At 40.9% G+C, this 24344-nt stretch overlaps 1 protein-coding gene across 2 annotated transcripts in view; it reads left to right on the top strand.

Annotated features, from left to right (window-relative positions):
* Positions 1–24344, top strand: part of PPP6C (protein phosphatase 6 catalytic subunit) — a 1288377-nt gene that overhangs the window by 679511 nt on the left and 584522 nt on the right. Inside the window, exons 1-2 of one of the 2 annotated variants that reach the window (XM_044058363.1) lie at positions 5936–5940; positions 13116–13257. In XM_044058363.1, coding sequence (XP_043914298.1) covers positions 5938–5940; positions 13116–13257 — 145 coding nt within the window. In that variant the 5' untranslated portion in view covers positions 5936–5937. Of the gene's footprint in view, positions 1–5935; positions 5941–13115; positions 13258–24344 lie in introns of those variants that run through there. The other variant, XM_044058362.1, reaches the window with a different exon arrangement.

Genomic DNA, 24344 nt, shown 5'->3' with positions numbered 1-24344 from the left:
CTATCTTCATGTTGGGCTGTACTGTCAAAAATCGGTAAACATTCCTACCTTTCTGTTGTAAGTGGTGGCAGTTTGTACTGCAGACATAAGAAAAAGTTGCTGCAGTTTATACCTGTATGTACATTTTGCTTAAGTTGTCATATTTTAGTAAACAAAAAAAAACGCATTGTTTCTTTTAACATTAGCAAAATGTTTGCTATTTCTGTAGCAAAATGTTGACACAGTTTATACCTACCTGCATGGTGCTGCAGCGCTCTTGTTTTGTAGTAAAAAAAAATAAAAAGCACTGCCTCCATTACATTGTAGCAATCTGCTTGTTACAAATGTAGCAAGCAGTTGCTACAGTTTACACCCTGCCTTCACAGAGTGCTGCTAATCTCACATTTTATTTAAATAAGAAAAAAAAGTTTTCTTTTTACTTTTAAACTGCAGCAAACTGTTTTCTAGTATTAGTTGATGCAGTTCAGACCAGACACAGAGAGCTACTGTGCCGAGGTTTGACTACAAGTGGAATAACTGCTTTTAAAAGCCGGTATTACATTCAGGAGGGATCGGGATCAGCTGGTCCCAGTTTTTGCTGACCTCCCATTTATCCAGATTTTTGCAGAATATCCTCATTTATAGGTCATATTTTTGGTCCGTTCTTTTTACATTTGGGGTTTTGATGGCAAATCACCCAGGGCTGCATCCAATAAATAACGTATATTTGAATGACAGACTTGATATCCTTCAAAAAAAAAATAAAAAATACATGCTATCACTTAACCTGTTATTCTAACAATGTTCTTACCTTATTGGGTCCATGTTTCCCTGATTATTGTGCTAAGAGTTTACGAGGTATGCTGTTGCTGCTCTTGCTTTGTCATTGTGCATTTTTACCTTTTTTCTTAGATGAGTCTTCTGACGGTCTTGCAGTTTACACAGGAAAAACAAAACTGCAATGATAATAGGATCTAAAATGATTGTTGGGCAGGGACTTACTGTGATCTCACAAAAAAGAATGTTAAGGTGGGTGGGATTGTTAGAACATCATTACTGATGTCACAAACAGGAAGGTGATTAGCTAAGGGGGTGATACTGTATTCAGCTTCCGGTCAGAGGCAGAAGTGTGATTTTTTAGAAAGGAGATAGTGCCCCTTTAAGTTAGAGCTCAATTTTAAATTTATTGTTTGAACATTTTTCCATTATGCAATGAAACAATGCATGGACCAATAATGACAAAACTGCTGAATTCAGAACATTTCCATCAAAATGTCTACTTACACACACACAATATATATATATATATATATATATATATGGGTCTATCTGACTTGGTCGACATTTCATTTAGTCGACAATTCATTTAGTCGACATTTCATATAATCGACAAGCTTTTGCCCCCTCCCCCAAAATCGTGCGACCCTGGAGTTTGAATCTATATTTAGGGGGGGGTGGGGGGCACAGCCCCCACTTGGGTGTATAAGCCCCCACTTAAAAAGCTTGTCGATTATATGAAATGTCGACTAAATGAATTGTCGACTAAATGAAATGTCGACCAAGTCAGATAGACCCATATATATATATATATATATATATATATATATATATATATATATATATATATATATATATATATATATATATATATATATATATAAAATATTACAAATACGTAAATATATAAAAATAGAATGACAGCAGTGTTAAGCCATAGGCATCTTGCACAGCTTCTCGCACTTATTTTCAATTTCATTTTTTTGGGGGGGGGGGCGCAAAAGGCCAAAAACCAGGGGACATATTTTAAACATTGCTTGTATAATTTTGGAAAGTTGCTAGAATAAAATGTTACCACCATGCATTTCACTTCCAAGGCTTGAACCCAGGACCCTGTGCACTGCAGGCAGAGCAATATGCCTTTATGCCAAATCAACAGGTTCCTGAAAGATAGGAAGACTGAACCTTAAATGGCTATCATTTACTGAGTTCATTTCTCACTTCTCACCATAGCTCTCAATGTATTAGCCCAAAAAACCTGGACCAAGCCAATAATGGGGGAAAACAGCCCCAAAATACGTACATATTCCAAATGCTCATCTTATAAAATTAGGAAATTGCTAGAATAAAATGTTTTGTTAACATTTATATTCTGAAGAATATGAAGTCTGAAATTCAAATGCCTGTCATTATTTAGTGAATCCAATCCTTTTGATTTGCCACAAAAATCCTGAAAACCACATATTTAGTAAGGAACCCTGAAAACCACAGATTTAATGAGGAACAGAACAAAAATAAGGCACAAATTCACAAGTGGTGGTGGCTAGAGACTTTAGGTTCTTTTTACCTTGTACCTTAGGTACAGGGTTTGAGTGAGTACCTCTAGCCACCAGATTTATCCTCCTGGAGGCATTTTTATAGACATACACACAGACACACACACACACACACACACACAGACACACACACACACACACAGACACACACACCGTTCTAACTAGCAAAAATACCTCCATAGCAAAAGTAACTCCTCCATTCAGATAACTCTATCACAAAGCTGATAACTCTGTACAATGCTGATAACTCTGCAGTTCCGCTCGTTGAAATAAAGCAAAAATACCTCCATAGCTGTAGCAAGCTGATAACGCTGCAATTTTGTTCACAAATAAATACCTTAAGGTGGTGCTCGCAATCCCGCTCACAGATCCTTTCAAAGTTCAAAACAGTGAAGCAGCCAGCTGGAAATGTCTGCACTTAAGCTCAATTCCAACAGGGTGAGAGAACTGATGTCATTGCGCACATAATGACTTAAGCTAAAAAAGTGAAAAAAAAAATGTAAAAATAAAAGCTGAAAAAAAATCGGAAATGAAGGCGTGCCACTCTGGAATCGTGGCACCCCATTATTTGGACCCCCAAACTCCGTAAAAACTAAGTAATTTGGTACAGTTGGGGAGGTATGCTCAAACATTAAGAAATACGAAAAAACAGCTTTGTAACAAGGCAGTTAAACTTTGGGTTTTTATTTTGGTACCTTGGCCTTTCACTTTCTAGGAATAACTTAAAAATGCAGGATAGTCCAATTTATACACCCAGTGCTCACCAGTTAACCATTTGAATCCCAAAAAGAATTATCAAAATTCTCATGTAAAATGTATATAAACACACTTTTCCAGGTTTTCAAATATGAATATTATACATGGCAGATACAAAATGTCGTATAAAGGAATGTTTATAAAGTTAAATTTGCATCTAAATTCATCCCTTTAGGGTACAGGGTTCTATAATTCAAAGTCATTTTACATTTGTTTGTTTAACCCCTCTTTAAAACTCCCACCTTTGGTTAAATGTGGTTGGACTAAAACACTAAAGATCAAACTATCATCTAGCCCACCATGTGCTGTAGAAAAATGATTAGCCACAGGGGCTGTTGACATTACCCCTTATAATATCTCCCATATGTTTCCTAATTCTGATCTCAACCTTTCTAGTAGTTTGCCCAATGTACTGTTTTGTATATGGGCATCCACATCCAATTATGTAAACTACCTCATAAGAATTGCAATTAAATGTCTCAATAGCCACATATATTTTTTCCATTAATTTTTTCCCCAGTCAAATTCCTGATTCTACTTCTTATTGTACAATTCCCACATGCATGTGCTCCAACTTTATCCCCTTTTTTAAAAGTCATCTGTTGCCCACTTAATTCTTTTAAATTACTATGTCTGCCATATGAAAAAGTCTCATGTTTGGGGAAAGAGGTGTCCCACTATGGTATTATGACACACTATATGCCAGAATTCCCTTACTGCTTTCTCTAGGTTGGCAGAAAAGGGGTAAAATTTTGTCACAAAAAATATTCTTTATCATCTCGAGTTTCCTTTTTCCTAAAACTTACCCCCCCCTGAATTTTCCACACTCCTTATGTCCCAACACCTTATTTTTGTTCTCTTCTAAAACCGATCTTGTGTATCTGTGACTAGCCAACCTATCATAAACCTCCTCCAAGTATGTATCCCTTAAACTTTCCTCTGAGGTTTTATAACAGATTCTCCTAAATTCTCCATAGGGGAGGTATTTAATTAAATGAGGGGGGGTGCATACTTTCTGCATAGAGAAAAGTAACAGATGTTTGCTTCCTGTAAGGCCTGTATTGAATCCTGTTCCCATCACCAATATAAAATTCCACAGCCAAAAATGCAATGCAATCACAGTTCACCTGACACGAACATTTTAAACTATGTGGATTGTCATTTAATTCCTTCACAAATCCAAAAAACCTTCTTGTGCACCTCTACAAACAAAAATCAAATTATCGATAAACCTTTTAAAACAAATCACATTGATTTTAAAATAAGTGGTTGGTGACGCAATTGCCTCTCAGATTCACCCATATAAATTATATAATGATGGCATAACTGGGGGGCATAAGCCCCCATTTCTGTTTCCCTCTTTTGCAAAAAAAATAATTTGTCCCATCCAAAGTAATTATGACTAAGACAAAGTTCCAAAATGGACAGCAATTAAGTTTGAGGACCCTTACCCACGATCTTACTCATTGCATCCAACTCCCACTTAACTTCCATGTTGGTGTACAAAGCACTAAAATCTGCGGTGGCCCAAAATAATCATTTTGCCAACTAATCATTTTCAAAACGTTACATAATTCCACTCTGTTCTTCACATGTGGTGGCACTTTGGGTAGATATTTCTTTATGAAAATCTAAAAAACAAATACCCACATTTTGCAAATTAGAACCCACCCCAAAAATAATGAGCCTCCCTGGAGGTTTGGATAGATCTTTGTGAATTTTAGGAATAGCATAGAACTTTGGATCTCTAGGTTCCTAAATCAACATTTTTACATCCTTATCTCCCAGGAGCCCTAACCTTGCCCCTCTCTAATTGGTGAGCACTAAATTGGACTATTTTGCAGAAATAGTAGAATACTAAGCTCTTTCTTCTTATAGAAGAGAAAGGGCATCTATGGTTATGGTAAGATTTTACACAGCTATTCTTTCTTGAGAAAAATTTTACCTCCTGAGATTATTGGGTGTTAATTGGGCTGATTCAGTTTATGTTGCATTCATAGTTGTTAATACAGTAGATATAATTAATCTTACTTCCCCCAACTCACTGACTGGTCTCAACAAAACACTGTATGCAATGCAGAAACGCTGCAACAAAATACTAGAGGAAACCTGCAGCTTTAGATTCATAGATTCATAGATTCATAGATTCATAGATTCATAGATTCATAGATTCATAGATTCATAGATTCATAGATTCATAGATTAGTACTAGGCTAACTGCCCTTGCTAGCCATTTTAAGCCTAGCCAATTATCCCCTGTGAGATTCAAACCCTGTACCTTGTGTTTGTAAGGCAAACACCTTAACCATTAGTCCACCCTCCAGAAAATACATTGTAAAAAAATGCAAAATCAGAAGGCAAGATGAAAATGTTTCTTTGTGACACTAAGTTCAAGGGGAAAACAACACATTTATACTAAGTATGGGTTGTGTTTTCTTGTTCATTTGCAACTAAAAACTAAGCTTTAAATACTTGCTTTTGTTCAGACTCCAGGTTACATTATTTATCTGAGGTATGATGCTGGCAATCTGTGACTGATTAGGCACACTTAAATGCCATTGTTTGAGCCAGTGTTTTCTTAATTACTCTAATTTGAATAAGTGACCTAAGCTAATTATTCTGCCCCTCTTAATAGCCTTCGTGGTGTTACAGACATAAAACAAATGGAATAATTGTTGAATGATACTTTTTCTGTATGTGATGTGTTTACTATTAGATTACAGTTAAGAAAAATCATTTTTGGGGGGAAAAGCTTGACATTTGGGTATAGTTCTTCTTTAATAAAAGGTAATTTGCCTTTGAATAGTTCCTAATTGTTACTGGTTTTAATGGGATTACTGAGTTGATTTTGATTTCGAAAGACAGCTTTATGGTTGAACCTTGCTAGGGAGAATGAGACATGGGTGTGTGTATGGGGGGGGTGCAGTGTTCTCCCATATTTATGAGCTTGACATCCAGTTTGTTGGAGTCTCTAGTGGGCATATTCACTATCTGTTCAAGGGTATTTGTATTGGAGTCTCTAGTGGGCATATTCACTATTTGGTCAAGGGTGTTTGTATTTACTAAGACCAGGAATCCCTGTGCCTGTAGATCTGAGGCCATGTAGGATTCCCAGTCTATAGAGGGGTAATTTAATGTTTCCCATGAGTAAGGTGTTAGGTTGGATGGTAAATGTGTTCAGTAGGTTCAAGTATGCATTGTGAACAACTTGGGACATGGATGGTGACCTATCGATGGCTAAGATATGGTATGGGTTTTGTTTGTCTGTGGTGATCTGCATGTGGAGGAACTCCCAACACATTATCCTGTTTAACCACCCTGGAGGTGTGCTTGCTATTTATGTATATTGAGACACTTCCATCTTTATCCCTTGTCTGCACAGCTACTGGTCTAAGTGTGGACGGCACTGAAATCTTGCATTGCTAGAGTACTCTCTGATGCCTTAAACAATGTCCCAGTAACTCCACAGTTGACTGTATTATCGAGAATGAGGAGGGCTTTGAAAGAGTGTAATTTCTTATTTAGACTCCTGGCATTGAGCAGTAGCACCTTTGAGGTTCAGTTGAGTTGATTTTGCTATGCCAACTTGACAACCTTACAGAAAATGCCTAAAAAAATGGTATGGGGGTGGATAACATTTTAGCCTGTATTATGAAAGCCTGGTGGGGAAAGTTAGACCATCCTTGACAAAGCAACGTGGTTTGTTAACCATGTTCTCCCACGCTGACAAATATTGGAGCCCCTTAGAATGACACCTGAAACATGAACAGATATTGTGGCATTATCATCTGTGATGGTAATATGCTGCCCATTGTTAAGCTCATACCAGCTTTAGAGACATTGTCTGAAAGCTCCATAATGTCTCTTGATATAGTCTAGGGAGGTGCATGGGCGGTACATCTCAGGTCATTTACACCTACATGGAGTATGATGGAATAATACTGGTACCTGTGGTGTAATGCCTTGAATGAGTGTGTGATTTGGCATATCCTGACTCCAGATAAGCAAATAACATTTATCTTCTTCTTCTTCAGCCTGGTTAGAGGGGCATCAATGTGTCTTGCAATGGAGTCCTCTGTGACGAGAGTGCTGTGAAGTGTTTGCTTGCCTTAGGCGTTTAGTGTTTGTGGCTCCCCTGACAGTGATAGTATATGTGGTGTTAGGTGGTGTTTTTTCTGTGTCTTTGGCTTGCTGAGGCGTAGCTTTAACAACTGGTGGTTTAGGCAATATTTGTTTAAGAATATTGCCTTTAAGTGCCTCAGCATAAGTTAGGCTGCGTGTGTGTGTTGTGTGGTATGTATGGCAAGTGTTGTGTGCTTGGGTTTGACAACCTGATGTGCACTTGTATGTGGGAGTTTAGCCTCCAGTGTCATTGTGTAAGTACACCTCTCGAATACTGTCTGCTTCTTTAAGGATTGAGTGATTGTCAGTAAACATGAGAGAATTGCTAGATGTTCATATCCACCAAGCTGGCTACAGAGACGTTAGAAATTGTATATCCATACTGTCCTGTCCTTTGATTTGTGAGCTGCAAAGGGGGTGGTGTATTGGGGTTAGAAGGCTGTTAAGGGTGCTTTGCTACTTGGGCAGATTATGCTAAGCAGTACTGAACTCCACTAAATTTAATGTTTTCACAATACTGAATTCTACTAAATTTGTAGGTGCTGCCACTTAACACCCAAATAGCTGCTGTAAGTTTTCTGCACAAGGTATTTTGTTATACTGCTACTTTTACCCGGTACAGTTTTATGGATATTCTATAGAGAAAATTTGCTTTCTATGTGTTTGCTACTGTACAGGACACTACTAACCCATACAAAAGTGCAAAATTTATAGCAGCACAGAAAACTTACTAGTGAGCCACTGGCCAATAAAATGACTACAGTACGAATTGTGTATTTCCCAACTCGTACATCAGGCAAACACCTCCTGCCACAAGATAAATGAACCCAGACCTAATGTTAAAAAAAAAAAAAAAAAAAAGCCTCAAGTGCAGTACTACCACCGACCACATAAACTACCCTGAAATCCTTTGCTGAAGGCAATTTCAGGACAGTCTTACAGCAGTAACAGTCAGAGAAAGAGCAACTTTTTACAAAAAGTATAATGAAATACACAAAAAAAGGAAACGGTAGTAATCACACAAAACTCGTAATTTAGCAATCAAGGGTACTTTGCCTGGATGGCACTGATACAAGTAAAACACTTCTGGATTGCAGGCTGTACTTTAGGAAAATGAGCAGGAGACAGTATGTAGTAAAGGAGGTTTATTCAAGAGCAATACTGGTTTGCTGGGTTGGGCACTCAATATCATGGATCTATGGAAAACTGTGGGTGCGAAGAGTATGTAGATAGCTTATGCAGCAGTCAGTAACAGTGAAACATGAGAGTGAGAGACATTGGTAAACAGATCATCATAAAGGGTAGAAACCAGAGACACCGCCTTAGAAAATTTTATAAAAACAAGCAGGCTAGTTTAGAGTACTCAGTCAAATAAAGGCAGTATTGGAGCTCTTTTTCAGAAACTGTACATGTCCTTCTATTCATATGCTGCTGTATTCATAACACAAGGGAGTTTGCCTCTAGTGACTCTCATACATCCGGCAGTTTTGCAGAAGATGAATGCTACCGCAAGGATGCATGTGATGAACCGCGTCTCTCTGTGGACGTCTGGTACAAAACAGATGTCAGCACTCACCTTCCTTGGTACTTGTCTACCACCTGTGACTGCCATTTCCGGTTGTCGCTCCTTTGGAAAAGTGATCCCGTGTGAAGCGCTCATCTTGTCCGACTGCAGAAAAGTACCCCATAGGGGGTTTTGATTATCCTTTGCTACTGCTGTGGGGTTTTTCCTGTCAGGTTGAAAGGGCAAGTGTAGGTGTGGCAGGCAAATTCCACATAAAGATACGCATGAACTCTGCCTTTTTTGCTTAGGCCAGGAAAAACGACCGCACTACTTGTAGTATTTGTCAGGCTTTTGTTCCCAAAAATACTCAAATCGCTTAGCTGCCTTAAAACTTTATTTAGAAAACCAACGTCTCAAGCATTTGGCCAAAGTGATGGACCGGACATCAGGCCCCTCAGATGAGCCACCAGTCAAAAAGGTCAAAAATTCTAGGCCCGATCCAACTGCTGCGCCCTCCCTTCCAGCTGTACCTCTAGAGGCAGATGAAGGCCTGGAGTAGACACCAGAATCCTCAGACCTCCCTTTGGTGGGAACCCAGGTGGAAGCCATTAAAGAAGTCATTGGGCACGTCCCAGAGGGTATTGCAGGTGTTCGAATTGGTTGGTGCTGTGGTACATCAACAGACAGGGGGACAAAGTCCTACCTTCTGTGCAGGTTAGCCCTGCAGGCATGGAAATTCTCCCTGGACAGATAAGTCCACATCATAGCTGTCTACATTCCCTCAACAGACAGTGTGACGGCAACAGATGCTGTAAGCAGGACCATGACTTTTTCTCATGAATAGATGCTAAACAGAGATGTGTTTCTGGACCTGGTCCATCGATGGGGTATTCCAGACATTTTTGATAACGTAATATACAGTGATATAACATGGATTTGTTTGCCTTCCCCCTGAACTGACAGCTTCCAACCTTCTGCTCCAGGGTATCACACCCCAAAGCATGGAGGGTGAATGCTGTCTTATTCCACTGGAAGGGGATGTATGCTTATAGATTTCCCTCTTTCCCTCTCATTCAAAAATTTCTGCTGAAAATTCAGAAAGAACAACCTCAAATCTTGTTGGTGACTCCCTGTTGGCCAAAGCAGCATTGGTTCCCAAACGGATCGACCTGCTCAAACAGGAGAAGGGAACACTCATATACCCACATCTATCCACTCAGAGCTTAACACTGTGGGTGAAGGGGCATTGATTCCCTTCAGACACCTTTGCAGGAGGCCAGAAAACCAAATACCAGAAAGTCATACCTATCAAAGTGGAAAAGGTCTGGTGTGAAAAACACAGCTGATAACCACTGGTAGTAGAACCCCCAGTGGGTCTTGTCTTACCTGTGTGAATTGATGAAGTCTGGACTATCCTGTTCCTCTGCCAAGACCCATTTATCTGCCATCTCAGCTTGCCTGCCTCTCACCCGTCCTTTAGATTCTAGGCTGGAAGTTAAACGTTTCCTAAAAGGGGTTCTGCACCACAGACCCGCAAGGAAGCTCATCCTGCCTCCTTGGGATCTTAATTTTGTACTGGAGAAATTGACTCTACCACCCTTCGAGCCAGCCAAAGATTGTTCTCTCCAACATTGTACATGGAAAACCGTACTCTTTGTGCCCATTACTTCAGCCAGAAGGGTCTTAGTACTACAAGCCCTTGTGGCCTCTCATCCTTTTACTGTTTTCCACAAGGACAGGGTATGTTTGCGCACCAACCCTACCTTTATGCACAAAGTAGTGCATGAGCTGTCCCTGAATCAGGCTGTCAGTCTACCCATTTTCTTCTCTTCAACCCCAAACCCGACTGAAAGGATACTCCATACTCTAGATATAAGGTATGATATATGGACAGAGTGCCTTTGAGAGTCATTTCATCTTTTATGCCTAAAGTGGTAAATGAGCTCTCCCTCTACCATGCCATTAGTCTCACTACCTTCTTCCCTAATGCACAGAATGGGAGGGGGTGGTGGATACTGCACTCACTTTGTACATAGCTCAGATTCTACCTAGACAAGACCAAGTTTGTCTGCAAGACTGAGCAGTTATTTCTTTCCAAGAATCCAAATTAACACTGTTTGTAAGCAAGCCATTGCTAACTGCATTTCTAAATCATCTCTCTTTGCTACACTCAGCATGGTAAGTCTTTACCAATCATTGAATAAGGCACATTCTGCTAGAGCAGTGGCTTCTTCAGGAGGCTTTTAAAGGGGCTATCCTTAAAGGCTGTCCTAGAAAAGCAGCCACTTAGTCTGTTAAATTCCTTTATTAAGCATTACAGAGTGGTCACTTTCTCCAAATCCAGAGCTTCCTTTGCCAGGTCAGTCCTCTCTGGACTGCCTGACAGCTATCCTATCACATCTTTTATCACTTGACCTTTGGGAATCACCCAACAGTTTGGAGCACTGACTTCAACAGTGATCCTAAAAAAAGGACATAATACAGTTGTGTAAAATCTTACCTTAGCAGCAGATGTGTCCTATGAATCACTGTTAAAACATGACATACCATCCTACCATCTTCCTTTATTTAAACTTGTTTTAATCATCCAGTGACCTGTGGGGAACCATTTTCTGCCTACTCCCCTCTTATTTGACCTATTTTATTCACTCCCTCCGGTTCCTACAGCTGTCCTGTCTTGGAGATAGTTTGAGGTTTTACAATCATTTGTCCACCTATGTACCCTGACACCCACAGGTTTTGTTCATACGTCGGGATTTATGGCTGTATAGAAGGCTAAGGCTTTGGTTCCTTGGCCAGGCGCCTAAGTTATCAGTCAGGAATAACACCAACAATTTGGAATACTGCAAGTGTTCACTAAGACATGTGTTTTTATGGTAAGATGTTACGCAGTTGTACTTTACATCTAGGTGTCCAGATTTGTTCAAGAAATATAGTACAACATGTTATTTTTATTTATCAATTCAGTTTTATGTTGACGAGGTCTACTGGGGGGGGGGGGGGGGGGTTGTCTATTGTGATGCACCAGGATGTCAAGTTGCATGTTGTTTTCATTACTTGTTGGCACACAGTTCCTGCAGAGAGTGAAGTAGAATGCAGCAAGTTGTGTTTTCATTAGAAATAAAAACAATATTTTACTAAAATTTATATAACTACAGACACACTTGGTATTACCAACACTCCTTTTTTTTTGTTTTGGGGGGGGGACTATGCTGATGTCAAATCCTGCATCATGTTCATTTTTTTTAAGGATGTCTCTTAAGGTGGACTTGACACATGACACTTTGTATATAGGTACTTCGTATGAGATTTCACTGACTCAGTGTCATAGTCTGGCATATTGCATTTATGCTCCTTTCATTTGACGTGGATTTATAATTTCTGCTTGGTTTGGGAGTGCTGCATATGTGCTAATGTATCTTAGGTTATGTCACTTCATCAGAAGTTAAAATGGTATACATTCCACCAGACAAAGCATTATTTTTATGAATATAAACTTTACATTGCTAAAACAACAAATGCTTTGTGGGAGTGGGCTGGGGTGCAGTATGCTGATATTAGATTTAACATTGAACACCACTGAAATCTTGGAAGATGGAGTAGCAGTCTTATGGACTTTTATACCCAAGAATTCTGTTCTCATTCCTTAGATTGACTGAAGTGGCCTTTTTAGTATATTGTTTCTTAGTAATAGTGTAGCATATTGTGATATGCACTTTTTTCATAGACATTGGTATTTACAGACCAGTGGCTAACTGAAGACCATAATTCTTGAATTATTGTATGTGAAAATGACAGCTCCATCTGAAATGCTTTTTGCCTAAGTCATGTTCAGAATGTTAACTATCCCTCAAATAAGTGCTTATGTCTGATAAATGATATGTTAAAGTATAAAACACTTTTATTTGCGGGACATCATCCTACATACTGGCGTAATTTGAAAACTGTGACAGATGATGAAAACTTAAAACATTTATCAGAATATGTATATATTAAAACAGGCTGTGTATGTATCTGTTGTCTGACAGGCTAGACTGATTTATAATGAAGGTAAAAGTTCATCTCGTAAGTTTGCTGTTGATGTATGAGAAACACAGTAGCACGGTGTAGTCTGGAGTTTGCTGAAATTTGGGAGTTTATATTTTTAATAGTAATACCTAACCGGGAAAAGCCGAAAGACAACAACAACCATACACTGTCAATGTTTGGCCTGTTGCCAAATGACTTTTGCCTTGTTGTTGTCAGCTTAAGTGCATATCTGTTTAAGCAGTTCAAAAAAACACCTTAATCTAAATTAATTTTCTTTACTGAGCATTATTCTTTCAAATTTTTTTATCACTTGTAATTTAGAAATTGCACAAAGACAATGAATTTTGAAATGCAGGTATGAGTTTTAAGCCTGTTTTGTGTTCGTTTTACAGGGCGATTTTGTAGACAGAGGATATTACAGTCTTGAGACTTTCACCTATTTGCTTGCACTGAAGGCAAAGTGGCCTGACCGTATCACACTTCTAAGAGGAAATCATGAAAGCAGGCAAATTACACAGGTCTATGGATTTTATGGTAAGAATTATTTAGTTATAATGTTTGTTTTACTTTAAGGAGCCCCCCCAACCATTTTCTAATGGAAGTTTACTGTACCTTAATACACAACTCAGAAGGATGTATTGACATGCAAGATGTAAAGAAAGGTACTGATGGGGGGCATGGCAGACGAGAGAGGATTTTTGTGCAGGCTAAGTAGCTGGAAGAGTTTTCTAGTCAGATAGGAAGAGTAGGTTGTGAATCATTAGCTAGTAGTAATTATTTTGGTCTGCAGAATGTGTCCAGACAAATTAAAAATAGAACTAATGCAAAAAAAATGAGAAAATACAATGGCAAGGAATGAGGTTAAGATGCTTCAGGTTACAGTATAACATTAGGGTTTAGGGAATTGTCTAGAGGAAGATTGTAACACTAGAAGCTGAGGTTGTCCAGCTGAAGAAGATTATTGGGAAGCTTGTATCCTTTTTCATTCAGTCACAGGAATACATGGTGGCGATAGGACTTGGATGTAGTACAGGGAGAGAGGGAGAGAGAGAGAGAGAGGGAAAAAAGGGGTATTTAAACAAGGAAATAGAGCGAAGAAGGAGAAGCTAGAAGATTAAGGAACAGAGAAGGTTGTGACTCTGCTTAAAGAATGAAGGTTCATTATTATGTTATGTAGTGCTTTGTATTTACTTCTGCATAAGGTTATGACTGAATAGGGTCCTTGGACCAGCTCATTTACCTTGTCAACATTCTTAAATAAACATAGGTTCATAGGTTCATACTAGGCTATCTGCCCTAGGGCATTTCTAAGCCTAGCCAGAGTATGTTTGGTTTTCGCCACCCATTTTAAATTAATTTTGCTATGCCCTTTTTCGAGGTTAGTATACTGTGCCTCTAACAGTGACACAGAAGTGATACCCCGGGGTAAACCTACGATCTCCCATCCACTCATCAAGATTCCTCTTGAAGAGAGTCAATGAGGGACTCTGCCTAACCTGGACTGGGATTTTATTCCAGAGTGAAAGGAGCCTCTGGGTTATGAATCTGTCCCTCCAGCATGTCCTGTTTATTTCATTGCTGAGGTTCAAGTCTCTCGAGCGTGTAGCTCGATGGGATTTGGATTTTTTGAGGCGCAGCATGTCCTGTAATTCCGGGTTGGACATGGCTTTATATGTCAGGCACAGGTCGCCTCTGAGCAGGTGGTATGCCACTGAGTAGAGCTGGAGTTTCTTTAACCGGGCAGCATATGGCATCTGTTTGAGCCCTTTGATCCTCTTGGTGAGGTACTTTTGGGGTCTTTCCAGTTGCTGCAGGTGTTTGGTAAGGTACATCCCAAAAGGGGCATTGTACTCGATTATGGGCCTGATGAGAGATGAGTAAAGAGGCACGATGACCTCCCCTAATCTAGATGTGAATCCCTTCATGATTAGGTGGGCTATATAAAATGTTTTTCTAACCACTTTGGCCACGTGGTTGTCAAATGAGAGATTGCTATCAACTTGGGTCCCCAGGTCCCTAATTACTACTTCTGTACTTAATGGATTGCCACCTATGTGGTAATTTGTGGGCACTTTGTTTTTGCCAAAGGGGATGACTATACACTTTTTGGCATTTAGCTTGAGTCCATGGCTCTGGCACCAGTTGTCTGTTTCTATGAGGCCCTTTTGGAGGATGCTTGTGTCGGCTGGAGAGTCGATTTTAACGCCCAGTTTGCAGTCATCTGCGAACTTGGTCAGCCACAGTCCTTCTGTGTTGGCCTGTACCTCCGAGAAATATATACCGAACAAGAGAGGTCCCAGGACTGAGCCTTGTGGGACGCCACTTGTAACCGGTTTGGAGTCTGACATGGCTCCAGCAATTCTAACCATGTGGGTTCTGTCCTTGAGCCAGTTTGCAACCCATCTAGTGACATAGGGGTTGATATTTAAGCTGGTGAGCTTATCTATAATGCCCGAGCGGGGTATTGTATGGAAGGTTTTTGCGAGGTCCAGGTAGGCTGTGTGGACCACCTTCCCTTTGTCAATGGCCTTGGTGACTGTTTCAAAGAAGTCGACCAGGTTTAAGAGGCAGGATCTGCCCTTAACAAAGCCGAACTGTGTAGGATCCAGTGTCTGTAGGTCCCCAATATCATAATTTGAGGTCCATGATGATCCTTTCCATAGCTTTGCAGACCATGCTAGTCAGGCTTATGGGGCGATAGTTTCCAGGGTCTGTTGAGGCACCACCTTTGTGGAGAGGGGACCACTGTTGCTGTATGCCACTATTTGGGTACATATCCTGTAGTAAGGCTGAGATTGAACAGTAGTTTTATGTTTGGGTTTAGCTCTTCTTGGAGTTCATGTAGGACGCAGCCTGGGACACCATCTGGTCCCATTGATGCTGTGTTTTTTGCTTTGGAGAGGGCGGCTCTTACCCGAGCATCTGAGTTGTCAGGGGGGCAGCACTCTGCTGGGATAGATATTTGCCCTTTTGGTGGGGGGGGGGGGGGAGTTTGCGCTGAACCTGTCAGCTAGGATGTTGGCAATGTCTATGGGTTTGGTGTATTTTTTGTCATTTTGGACTTAATTCTGAGCATATCTGGGAATTCCCACCCAGGTTCCTAACATAACTAAAGAAAGCCTTGTGATTATCCTTAGTGTCCTGTGCAATTTTTCTCTCGAAGCTGGCCTTAGACGATTTTATGAATGCCCTTAGTTTTTTGCTAATACTGATCAGAGATGCCTTCCCTTTTTGGGATTTTGCTCTATCATATGTAGTAGCTTCCTCCTATTGTATAGTTTGTTTATGGCTGGGGTCCACCAGACAGGACGTCTGCCTTTGGAGGATTGGGTCTTGGTTTTATTTGGGATTGCATGATATGATCCATGCATTCCTGAAGGTGTTCATAGAATGCATTTATAAAGGATTCTGCGGTCTGGGACGTATTTTCCACAGGCCCAGGGGCTTTCAAGGATTCCACCTCGGTTTTGAGGAGTGTGAAATTTGCTTTAGAGAAGTTTTTCAGTGTGGTTTTCTGGGCAGGGGGTGGGGTCGGGATATGAATATCCAGTGAGATCAGTTTATGGTCTGATCTTACCAGGAATGGATACACTTCTGGTCTGGAGCATAGAGTCCCCATGTTGGTGATGATCAGGTCCAGTATGTTTTCCCCTCTTGTGGGAGTGGTAACAAGTTGTTCCATAGCATTTGAGTTTATGAATTCTAGGAACCTTTGGGTTAGGGTGTTGGAGCTAGAGTAATGCTCCCAGTCTATGTTTGGGTAGTTGAAGTCGCCCAATATAATGGTGTTTGGAGAGACCTTCATATTTTCCAGTGTTTTCAGGAAGGCCATGTGGGGTTCCTGGGTTTGGGAGGGTGGTCTGTAGCAGGCTATAAACTGGAAGGCAGTTTTTCCCACTGTTAGTTGCACATGGATAGTCTCTGATGCTTCGTGCTTTGCCACCAACCTGGAGGTGTGGGTATCTTTGATGAATATCGGTACTCCCCCTCCTTTTGTGGTTCGGTCCAAGTTTTGGGGCCGAAAAGCATGGTATGAGGTATAACCTGGTAGTGCTGGGGTGCTCTCGGGAGCCCTGAACCAGGTTTCTGTTACTACACAGATATAGATGTTCTCCATGCTAAGGAGAGTTTCGAGTGCGTGCATCTTGAGGTTTAGAATTTTGGCGTTGAGTAGCATTGCTCTTAGTTTCTTATCCCTTGTGATACCTATGGAGGTGGGTTTGTCTTTTGTGCCTTGCCTAAAAAAGGCACTATGGGGGTAGCAAGAGCCTTTGCCAATATCGAAAGCCCAGGGGTGACAGGTGCAAGCCGTCCCTAGCGAAGCATCGTGGCTTGTCAAGCATATCATCCCAGGCTGACAGGCATTGGATCCCCTTTGAATGACACCAGTACTTAAGCCAATTGTTGAAATTGATCATCTTGTCTTCATATTGTGGCATCATTCTTGGTGAGGGTAAGATGCTTCTCAAGGTCAGGGTCATACCGGCCTGGGCTACATGCTCAGAGAGCTCCTCTGTCTCTTTTCATGTAGTCCAGGGAGGTACGTCTCAGGTCATTCACACCAGCATGGACAATGACTGACTCATATTTGTACTTGCCTTGGAGTGACCTGAGTGCTTGTGTTATGTGGCTGATCCTAGCGCCCGACAGGCTGCTCACCGTGACGTTCTCCTTGTTCAGCCTGGTGAGCGGGACATCAGTGTGCCTGACGATAGAGTCCTCTATTACAAGTGTATCAGGTGTGTTGTTTAGCCGTAAGGGCTGTGACTGTTCGGCACACTGGCTTTGTGAGTTATGTGTTGTACGTGTTTTGTTTTGGGGTAGCGGTTGCTTGGGTGTCTGCTTTGGAGGTCTCTGCTGCTTAGGCAGATCTTTATTTAGAGCCTTCGAGTATGTTTTTGTGTGATTATGTGTTTGGTTTGCTGTCGTGGTAGGTCTATGTGAGACTGGAATTGTAGTGAGTGTGGTTTCCTTCTCCTCCTGACTGGTTATGCCAGTACTGGGTTGAGAGAGCTTAGCCTCCAGTTTGGCTATATGGTTGCATCTCTCACATGTGTTGGAATTTGTTGGTAGGAGGAGAGGGTTGTCTGTGTACATGAGGCAGTTGTAACATTGCCTCAAGATTCCCAGATTCACCAGCTGGACCGGAGAGGAGATTGACAACTGACCTTTGGACATGCTAGAATAATATTGGGAATTCCTTTATAATTGAAAACAAGGGCCAATGGGGAGTGAGGGTGTAGTGCTTTTAATTTTTAGTGCTGACTTGTATAATTGCTTTAGTGAGCAAGTGCCAGGTAACTTAAGTGCATTGTGTTACAGGTAACTTAAATGCAAAAACGACAAACAGTAACTTTCTTTCAAGTGAAACAAGGAAATAAGTACAGTAAGCAATGCAGATATCACTAGGGATCCACAGAAGCGCCGAGAAGCCGCGTTTTAGGTGGAATTAGCGTTCCATGGAAATAACAAGCAAACAAACAAACAACAAGCATACAAACAAAGCTAGATTCAGCAGGCCTGGATCTAGTCTATGCTACAGCAAACAAGGTGTACCAATTTCAGTAAGAAACAGTTCAAATATGCAGGCAGTATAAACCTTTAACCAGAAATTCCCAGCTCAGAAGGGCAGAGTCCAGCCTCTCCTCCCACAAGAGTGCAGACCACGAACCTTCTTAGTGTCAAATAACTGGCCTGAAGCCCAAGTGCTTAAACCAGAACTAATACACTTTAAGAATAACAGACACTGAGGACTCAATCAGCAGTTCCCAACTTAGAAGGATGAAAGCTACCTGTCCTGCCACCACAACGCATGCCATAAACCTTCCTGATGTAAAACAACTGGTCTGAAGCCCAAGTGCTTAATCCAAAAGACTTAGAATGATAGCTACACTTTAATCAAGTTACTACCAAGCAGTAATAAATACAATTAAATACTTTAAAGAATGCCTGGATTAGTGCTCAAGTTATACAAACAAAGCTAGATTCAGTAGGCCTGGATCTAGTCTATGCCTCAGCAAACAAGGTGTACCAATTTCAGTAATAAGCAGTTCAGATATGCATGGACTATAAGCCTTTAACCAGAAATTCCCAGTTCAGAAGGGCAGAGTCCAGCCTCTCCTCCCAAAAGAGTGCAGACCACGAACCCTCTTAATGTAAAACAATTGGTCTGAAGCCCAAGTATTTAAACTAAAAGGCTTAGAATGAGTTACACCAAGCAGTAATAAATACAACTGAGTACTTTTAAGATGACGCAAAAGCAAAATAAAGTAGGAAGAAACACAAGTACAGTAAAAGCAGATTAATTTTTTTTTTCAGAAAAGTAGCAAAAGCAGTAGTAAATACAATTCTCATGCAGTGCAAGCTGGCACACTTGAATATGTAGCAATATTAGTCCACACACAGTTTGAAAAAATGTAATTAAATTAAAAAGGACTAAAAGCAAGTGCAGAAAGGGTTTATTAGTTAGAATGCGGTAAAGAGATGGGCCTGGGGGAGTGTTTTAGATCAAATCTACAGTGGGGCGGGCACTGCAAAAGCCACCAAATTTAAACTACAACCAAGAACAGAGAGGGGGGGGGGGAACAGTTTCAACAAAGATGTGAGGAATGTGCAAATTATAAAGCCAAAAAATATATACTGTTCTCTATATATTTGCAGAGCAGTAAGACAACAGATATCTAAGCAAACAATTTAGCTCTATAATACAGAAAAATATACTCAGCTCTATATATTTGTAGATAGTTCTGTAAGGCTGTCTCTCAAACCAAGGTTCCAGTTTGAATGCAGATTGTTAATTAACAGGACACACAACTCTAGCTCAATTATATAAGCTGAAGACAAGACAGGAAATGAGGGGGTGGGGAAAAAGTTTCAACACAGATGTGAGGAATGTGCAAATTATAAAGCCAAAAAATATATACTGTTCTCTATATATTTGCAGAGCAGTAAGACAACAGATATCTAAGCAAACAATTTAGCTCTATAATACAGAATAATACAGAAAAATATACTCAGCTCTATATATTTGCAGATAGTTCTGTAAGGCTGTCTCTCGGGGATGCAAGTATAACCCACCCAGTGAAAGATGAGGACTTCATCAAAAGTCCTAAAGTTGTTTACTTCAATTGCTGAAGTGTAAACAGATATTCTTGCAGTTTCCTATGCCGTAAACTACATAGCACACTTTCAGACCTAATTAACTCACTCTCCTCCTCATTTTAAGAACAAGCTAATAGTAGAACAGGTTGAGGTTTATTAACACTGGTTAAATAGCACATTGAAGTCTTCTCAGTTGGCAGTATATCAGCACTGCTGTTGACATCAACCCTCATTGGTATGTTATACAAGTTTTGCTAGGTGGAAAAGCCTAAAATGTGCATCTCTGTGAAATAGGCTGATTTGTTTGCCTGTTCATAAACCGTCACAGTTGGTTTAGTAAACAAAGCTTTGTTCTTTTGGAAGATTTAAGTCTTGAGTGGCTTGACCTTTACATCTTAAAACTTGATCTGCATTACTGGCAGGCTTTTCCCAGTTCATATTTTCTTCAGCACACATCCTATTTTTTTTTTTTGGTCCACCTCTGATTCCTCATTAGATGTCTTCCTTATTAATACACACAGGAGATGTAAACCTCTCCCTGCTTTACTAAACACACTCCATGATCGCTGCTTCATCATTATAACATGGTCATTAACTTAGGAGGAGGTTTTCGGTATCTTAATCAAGGCATCACCATTCTTATCCAAAAATGATACTACACTATTTAGCTTACTCTCTACAATATGTGCTGCTGCTCTTAAATACTTTAATTTGAAGTGGGACAAGAGCTGAATTAGTGTGTAGCCTGTCAAAGTAAGCAGGTTTTGGAGAAATAACTAATCCAATGTCTTTCCATCTGGGTTCAACCTGTGGGTTATTGGACTTTGATCAGAGACTGGGTATATCCTAAAGACTTCAGCCCCCAATTACCACCTTCTCTACCTTCAATCTCTCGCTCAGCTAGGATTACCTCCGGTATCTTTTGCCTCCATCCTGGACAACAGCGTGGTCTCTCTCCATGGGGTGTATTCTTCTTGTAATTGTAGCTTGATCCTGTTCTCTTTTCCTAACCCCTGATTTGTATTAGTTTTTTGGTGTTTTTTTTTTCTTCTGGTAGTTAGGTTTGGGAGTTTTCTTTTCTTGTTAGCAGGCTTTTCATGTCCAGTGTGGGTTAGCGTTTTGGTTCATAAAGTGCACCTTTTCTCATTAGTGGTATTTTTTCTTGGGTGTTAAGTTCTTTGTTTAGCAACTATGGAGAAGGGGTTTAAGAAATGTGTGGTGGTAGACCACAAGCTTCCATCTCAGGGCAGATGTGCTTCGTGTTTCACTGTTGCAGTCATTACATTTGGGTAATCTGCTGGCAGGTTGCCCTCAGTCGGCCTGAATAACAAAGTCTTGGGTCCTGCGTCTGTTGCTGTCTCCTCTTTCATGACGTCAGGTCGTCAGAGGTATAAAACATGCAGCCGACGCCATTTTAATCAGTCTTTCTTGCCGCGCGGTGCCCTAGCAGAAGCAGTTCGCAAGTGCCGGTTGGCCGACTCCTGAAATTTTCATTTTCGAGTTTCAGAACTGAAGTCTTCAAATTAAAGCTAAGTACCCCGTTGGGGAAACTTTTTCTTGCTCCTTACCGATGTCAGTAAAAGTTAATAATTGTATTACTTGTGGGAAGCAAATACCTCATAAGGATTTTCATTTGTACTGTATTTCTTGCCTAGGCCCTGACCACAACGTGCCTTGCTGTCGGTTTTGTGCTAAATTTAACCAACGCACTATTAAGCGTCTGTATATTTTTGCTTCTAAATACTTTGGTTCAAGATTTAACTATCTTGAAATGTTGTCGGTTAGCAATCCGACTACCGGAATTCATAAAAAACGCAAAGAAAGACAGGCCGTCGAGGTCCAAAACTGACTAAGCTTCTCCTAAGCCAGTCGCCGGTTCGTCGGTACTCAGTGAGGTGCTTTTGCAGCTCCTGATGCCCTGCTACTTTTGAGTCGCAGTTCTCTACTGAGACCCATTCGGAGTCCGGTATGCCGTGAGATTCTTCAAGTATTGAACCCGCAGATGTGTCTCCCTTGGATTGGTCTGGAGCCGCTGTGCAGGCACTGGCTTCTGAGGGTGTTTTCAGGCCTAAAGATTTGTATATTAAACCAATGCCATCATCGAAAACAAGGCCAAAAACAACTAACCGACACATGAGCCATGTGCTCACGCCCCTATGCCTAAAAACAAATGATCAAAATGGCTGAGTATTTAATTACCTTGATCAAGGGTTCCGAATCCCCTCCTAAGAGGCCTAGGCAAGGCACTGATTATGAATCTTCAGATCAGGTTTTAATTTCTTCTGATTCCTCTTCTGATCAGGAATTTTCTGTTCCCCCTTATGAGGACTCTGATGCAGAAGAATCCATCCCTTCTGCTTCTCCTCCTGAGGATTTTTCTTTTGGAGAGACTTTGCATACCTTAAGGGAACATTTTCATTGGGAGAGTCAGGATTTCTCAGAATCCAAAAAGAGGCTTAGAGATTTTCTTCTTCTTCCTCAGCATAGGCCTTTGGCTATATCTCCTGTTTTAGACACTGTTGATTATGTTTTCTCAGAATCCAGCATGGCTCCTGATTCCCTGCCTCTGGCTCCTAGTAAGCCAGACAGATATTACAGGGTTCCTGACTCCCACGAGTTTCTTTTCAACAATCCTACTGCTGACCCTGAAACAGTTTCTCAGGGTGGTCTTGGGTGTTAAGGCTTCTACTGCTAAAAATCCTACCCCTTCTAATAGAGACTCCAGGGTGCTGGCTAGATGGAGTAAGAAGGTTTATACGTCTGCAACCGTGGCAATCGGGGCTTTAAAGTGTCAATTTCATATGCTTAAATATCAACAGCATGTCATGGGCTTACTGAAACAGAAAATGATGTTGATTCCTGATTGTGTGGAAAATAAAGAGTTACAGGATTTATTGCATTCAGCTGAACAAGTTGGAAAGCATACTTTGCAATGTGGTTTTGATAACTTGGAGGCCTCTTGCAGGGCCGCCATAACCGGATCTGTGATAAGAAGGCATGCTTGGCTCAAGGAGCAAAATCTGCCTGATCATGTTAAAGCTAAATTACTGGATGCTCCTTTACAGCAGGACAGTCTGTCTGGTAATAAGGCAGAAGAAGTTTTGAAAAAGATGGAAGACAAAGCTAAATCTATGCTAACTGAAAAAGATTTCCTGCAAGTGCAGCCACCCAGGTCCAGTAGACACTGGCCTACTAAGAATTGGTCCTTTCCAGTACCCAGCAGAGCCTCTCAGGTCAAAACCAGACACTCCAAGGGCTCCAAGTTTCAATCACAAGGATCTTACAGGACAAAACAGTGGGGTGCCTCCACCTCCAAATCAGGAAGTAGCAAAGCACCATCCTACAGTAAACAGTCTCAATGACTTTGCTCTGCCATTTCCAAGCACTTATCTTTTGGCAGCCCCTTTGGGGGGGAAACTAGCACTTCATGCTCAAAATTGGTATCTAATTACCCAGGACAACGGGTCTTAAATATAGTATCCCAAGGGTATAGATTTTATTTCCACTCGTTACCAACTCCAAACAGATTGCCAGATCTGCCACCAAATCAGCGGGCAGAGGCCCAGAAACAAGTCATGTCCCTCATAGATATGGGGGCTATTCAACCAGTACCAGAAAAGGAAAAAGGACAAGGTTTTTATTCAAGACTTTTCTTGGTACCCAGAAAAGATGAATCGTGGTGTCCAATTCTGGACTTATCCATTCTAAATACTTTCCTGGACATTCCAAAATTCAAGATGCTGACTCTGCACCAGCTACTGCCTATGCTAGGCAAGAATGCTTGGTTGGTAACTCTGGACTTAAGAGGCATACCTGCATATCCCAATCAGGGAGTCTTGCAGGAGATACATCCGCTTCAAAGCAGGCTATTTGCATTACCAGTTCTCTGCACTGCCCTTGGGCTTATCTACTGCGCCCAGGGTTTTCACAAAGTGCCTGGCACCAGTGATTGCATTTTGCAGGCAAAGAAACATTCAAATTTATCCTTATCTGGACGATTGTTTAATTCAGGCAGAGGGCAAGGACACTCTTCTACAACATCTGGCGTTTGTAAAAAGGCTTCTAACATGCCTAGGGTACACCATAAACGAAAAGAAATCACAACTGGTATCCTCTCAAATAATTACATTCCTGGGTGCAAGCTTGAATACAACTGCCAAGATGGCTTACCTCACGCCATACAAACAAGTTCAGTTGATAACATACTTCAAAGAAGTAGCCACAAAAACCCAGCTATCAGCAAGACAAATTCTGCAGGCTTTGGGGTTCATGGCATCCTGCATTCTACTAATTCCATATGCAAGACTGCATATAAGGAAACGTCAGTGGTACCTAAAAAGCTTATGGAGTCAACATTGTCAGAGCCTGGAAACAATGATTCCTCTCATTCCTTGCCTGCAGCAGGAGTTCCTTTGGTGGGCAGAGGCCTGTCACTAAAACAGGGGACTGTCATTCGTTCTACCCCCTGCCACCCAAACCCTGACTACAGACTCATCGGACTATGCTTGGGGGGCCCATCT

This window comes from Protopterus annectens, chromosome 16.part0 (assembly GCF_019279795.1).
Source record: "Protopterus annectens isolate FY-2018-M chromosome 16.part0, PAN1.0, whole genome shotgun sequence".
Classification (NCBI taxonomy): domain Eukaryota; kingdom Metazoa; phylum Chordata; order Ceratodontiformes; family Protopteridae; genus Protopterus; species Protopterus annectens.
The sequence above is the reverse complement of the archived record's forward strand: the minus strand, read 5'-3'. Positions and strand labels throughout refer to the sequence as shown.